Source organism: Terrapene carolina, unplaced genomic scaffold (assembly GCF_002925995.2).
Source record: "Terrapene carolina triunguis isolate 2854851 unplaced genomic scaffold, T_m_triunguis-2.0 Scaffold34259, whole genome shotgun sequence".
NCBI lineage: Eukaryota > Metazoa > Chordata > Testudines > Emydidae > Terrapene > Terrapene triunguis.
The window spans coordinates 1-4,722 of NW_020698610.1; the positions used below are offsets into that span (position 1 = coordinate 1).

The window sequence follows — 4,722 nt, forward strand, 5'->3', positions numbered from 1 at the left end:
TCAATGGCTGGTGATGGTCGTTTAACGCCCGCCTGGGTGAGGGTCAGCTCCTTTGTTGTCACTGGAGAACTAACAGTGGGCGACTCCCAGACTCCCAACATATTTCAATAACAACCATATAACAAAATCTCATAATGCCATATACAAATGATGATATACATATTTTGACAGAAAAATGAGTTGCAGCAGATCATGACTTACAAGGCATGTTTTTTATCACAACCATATAAAAAATATGAATATCGGGGTTACAGGGGGGTACTTTGAGGTACAGTGCATCACAGGCTCATTGCTTCAATCACCCAGGCAGATTTCAAAACCTCAGGCTACATTATTATCTCAGAGTCTCTGCATATTTTTGTGAAAGCCACATTTACTGACGGCTTTGCTCAAGGCTTCCTTGACCTCTCTGTTTCTCAGGCTGTAGATGAGGGGGTTTACCAGGGGAGTTAGGACTGTGAAGCAAAGAGAGAGCACTTTCTTCAGATCTCTGAGTGTATCATGTTTCAGTAGCATGTAAACAATGATTATGGTTCCATAGAAAATTGTCACCACAGTGAGGTGAGAGGAGCAGGTGGAAAAGGCCTTTTGTCTCCCGGTGGTGGAAGGGATTCTTAGGACGGTGGCGCTGATACACACGTAGGACGTCATGGTTAGTAGGAATGGAGGCAGGGTGAATACGGAGACTAATATGAGATTCACGAATATGCTCAGGTGTGTGTCACTGCAGAAGAGTTCCATCAGTAGGATGGGGTCACAATAGAAATGGTCAATTTCATTCGGACCACAAAAAATTAACTGTGATATGAATAATATAAAGATGGTAGTGGCCAAGCTACCATTTAACCATGACCCAGCAGCCAACTGGAGGCAAAACCTGTTATTCATAAGAGTTGAATAGTGCAGGGGTTTACATATAGCTAAATACCTATCATAGGACATTGTTGCTAGGAGATAGCATTCCGTAGCTGCCAGAGAGCCAGAGAAATACAGTTGTGTGATGCAGCCACTCACTGAGATGGTTCTGTCCCCAGTCAGGAGACTGGCCAGTAACCTGGGCAGGAAGGTCGAAGTATAGCAGATCTCCAAGTAGGACAAGTTGCCCAGAAAAAAGTACATGGGGGTGTGAAGGTGCTGATCAGTCACAACAAGCACCGCAATGAGAGTGTTCCCAGCCACAGTTGCCATGTAGATCACTAGGAACATTAGAAAGAGAGGAATTTGAAGGTCAGGGAGATTCCCGAATCCCAAGAGGATTAATTCTGTGACGGTGGTTTGGTTTCTCCAATCTGTTCCTGCCATGGGTTGAGTCTAGGAACAAAAAAACAAGCTGGGCAATTGAATTGGAAGAACATAGCATTAAAAATTAATCGAGTCTTGTGAATTAATAGCATAAATATTCAGAATATTCCCTTCCTCTCCTGGTTACAGGCTGAAATTTTAAGGCTAAATATAGACTTCAGCGTAAAATGCCAGGAGTCTCAGTCCAAGGACAGAACATTGGTACCCATGTAGACCTCTCTCTGCTATATCAGAGCAATGACTAATATAACAGTCCATATCCCTGGTACAGAATTGGTCTGATCTGTCATATCAGAACTTGGCTATCTATCATATCCCATCTCGTGACATACCAGAGCTTAACAATGACGCTTAAGTTCTATATTTCACTTCTGTCAATAGCCAGAATAATGCCAGTTCTTAGGAGTCAAAACCAATAAGTACATCAACTAAAATCTTGGACTCAGATTTTCCTTGCAGTCTAGTGTCCATATACACTGATCTCTTGTTAGAATGAATGGAAATTAATCTATCTCTATGGAATGACGCAGCCTCTGGCAGGACACTACTGAGAGTATCAATTCAGGATAAAATTGCTTTGAGCAGGGCAGTTACAGCCCAAAGATGGAGTTCCTTTACTATTAAGGGACACCAAACTAGCCAAACAGAGAGGACTTTGGTTTTACCTCACTGGCTAACCATAAGTCCAAAAAAACCATAAGTGAAAACCAATATCCCAGTAAAAGAAGAAAGGTTCTCCCAATCCCAAAGGACCAAGCCCCAGACCCAGGTCAATATACACATCAGATCTTACCCACAAAGCACGCTGTTGCCAACCCTTTAGAATCTAAAATCTAAAGGTTTATTCATAAAAAGAAAGAAATATAGATGAGAGCTAAAATTGGTTAAATGGAATCAATTACATACAGTAATGGCAAAGTTCTTGGTTCAGGCTTTTAGCAGTGATGGAATAAACTGCAGATTCAAATCAAGTCCCTGGAATACATCCACAGCTTGGATGGGTCATTCAGTCCTAGTTCAGAACTTCAGTTTGTAGCAAAGTTCCTCCAGAGGTAAGAAGCAGGAATGAAGACAAAATGGAGATGATGCACCTGCGTTTTATAAACCCTTTGCCATGTGGCTTGTGCTTCCTTTGTCTCAAATACAAGCTACCCAGCACATGGCATGGAAAAACCTGAAAGTTCTGTCCATAGGCATTTCCCTGTATGCCTTTCTGAGTCACAAGGTATATCTGCCTTCTCTCAATGGGTCAGTTGTATAGCTGATGGTCCTTAATGGGTCATCAAGCAGGCCAGGCTGATGCAAAGTGTGTGGTGTCTCACGCTGAAGCATAGCACAAGTTTGAAATACAGACAGTACAGAACCAATACTTATAACTTTAAATAATCATAACCAGCAAATCATAACCTCCTCATAGACACCTTACTTAATCTCCTTTGTACAAAATTTAGTGCCACTACAGAATCTTGGTTGCAACAATGGTCTATACGGTCACAGTTCGTGTCAATAACGTCACAACATATATCCTGGTATATTCAGCATTTCAATGCCCTTTAGGAAAAGGAACAATTTTCATCCTCTCACAAGAGATCAGTGTATGTTGAAAATTATGAAGTGGAGTAAATGCTCCCTTAGTTGCTGTGGTGGTGATAGTGATGTGGTGAGGGACTGGCAGTGCCTTTTCGTTTCCTGATGTTCACTATGTAGCGGTAATAAAATACTTCTCTTTGGAGGGTGGATCTTAGGAAGGGGCAAAACCAGGCTGATGTGCAACCCGAACTGGGAAGTGACCCTCTGCACTCCATAATGAGTGTGGGATGATAATACAAGAACAAGAACAGCACTGGACGGTTGGGGAAAAAAGATGCTGTCCCTGAACTCAGAACCCTAGACCCTAGAAACAATCTGGCATGTGTGATCCGTGCTAGTAACACTCTGTCACCACTCACCACCCCATTTGGGGATACACTAAGCCAGATCCTCAACTGGTGTAAATCAAGGTAGCTCCATTTGTGTCAGTGGGGCAGATCCCCAATTGAGGATCTGTCACCAGACATGGATCTCAAGCTCCCTCTCTATTAAATGGTGCTATAAACGCTGACTGGCACTGCGGTGGGAAGGTGAGGCTAAAACTGTAAATATTCACCTGAAGAAGAGCTCTGTGTAGCTCAAAAGCTTCTGTCCTCCACCAACAGAAGTTTATCCAATAGAAGATATTACCTCACCCATCTTGTTCCTCTAATATTCACAAAGCACATTCATGCCCCTGTTTGGAAGGTGGTACAGAAATGCAGTCAGGAAGATGGTCCTCACTTGTAACCACCGCACAGCCCAAGCTTGAAACAATGAGCTCTTATTTATCAGTGTTTGGCCGCCAGGACTCAAGATCCTCAGCTGAGATTCTTCTCTTTTCTCTTTCTGCAGAAGCTGGATTTTCTCAGTAGAGAGACCTGCATCTCCTTGAATGGATGAGCAGCTGCCGCATTTTGTCTTAGAACATGCTCTTCCTGCTCTATTTACAAAGTGGAGATGTCTCCTGATACTTGTATCCTTCTCCATGGAAAGCTGACTCTCCCTTGATTCAACCTCTGAAGAGGCTGAGCCTGGGGAATTAGTGCTTTTTTTGTGTGCAGACAGTACAAACGGCTATCCTGATGCAACCAACCTCCCCCACCAAGAGGAATCGCCTTTCTGCGGTATGAGATCATAGCTCTGCATGGCTGAAATCTAATGCAGCGCCTATGGAGTGCATGACTGTGCAGAGACTGACTCTACTCAGTCATCTTTAGTCATGTCAGTTGTTCCATTGAAGGCAACTACATGAGTAACAATGTCTAAGAAGGTCAGGCCTGCCAGGTTGGGTGCTGAAGCCACCCAGTTTTACAAACATATAGGAAACATAATGTAAAGTAGATTTAATCCATAGTTTGCAAATGAAAGATTTGGATGAAAGACTCTTCCCCCCCATGCCCCCGCCCCGGAAATATTTCTCCCAAGGAACTTTTGTTATTCTTAATTACAAATGTTTATTTAACAACACTCTCACCCTTCTTCTGAGCAGTAGTGGAAGTCAGCATCTTGCAAATTGGTTTCTGTGACATTCTGTACATCGGGGGAACACCCTGCACCCTCATGTTCATCCTTATAACATGATTGTGTGGCATCCAATGCAAAGTTTGTCATGTTGGGTGTCTTTGGAAGGCTCATGATGCACTGACCATCGTTGTTATAGTAATTTACTGGTTGTAAATTCATGTATATATGTATGTAGGTATGAGGCTGAAAATGTATCCTCAAGACTTAAAACAAGCCCAGACAAAACGTTCCAGGAGCAGAGGGACAGTCAGGGCCGGCTCCAGGTTTTTTGCTGCCACAAGCAAAAAAAAGAAAGAAAAAGAGCCTCCAAAGCAAAAAAAAAAA

The 4,722-nt window shown here is 42.9% G+C and overlaps 1 protein-coding gene across 1 annotated transcript; it reads right to left on the reverse strand.

Annotated features, from left to right (window-relative positions):
- Positions 1-339: 339 nt before the first annotated feature.
- On the reverse strand, positions 340-1,302 carry LOC112125305 (olfactory receptor 6N1-like). Its single transcript, XM_024223738.2, has one exon. The coding sequence runs from the start codon at positions 1,300-1,302 to the stop codon at positions 340-342; it is 963 nt and encodes a 320-aa protein (XP_024079506.2).
- Between the last annotated feature and the right edge of the window lie 3,420 nt (positions 1,303-4,722).

Bases quoted from the DNA above. Each gene is read 5' to 3' on its own strand.
- LOC112125305 (XM_024223738.2), bottom strand. From the start codon at position 1,302: ATGGCAGGAACAGATTGGAGAAACCAAACCACCGTCACAGAATTAATC.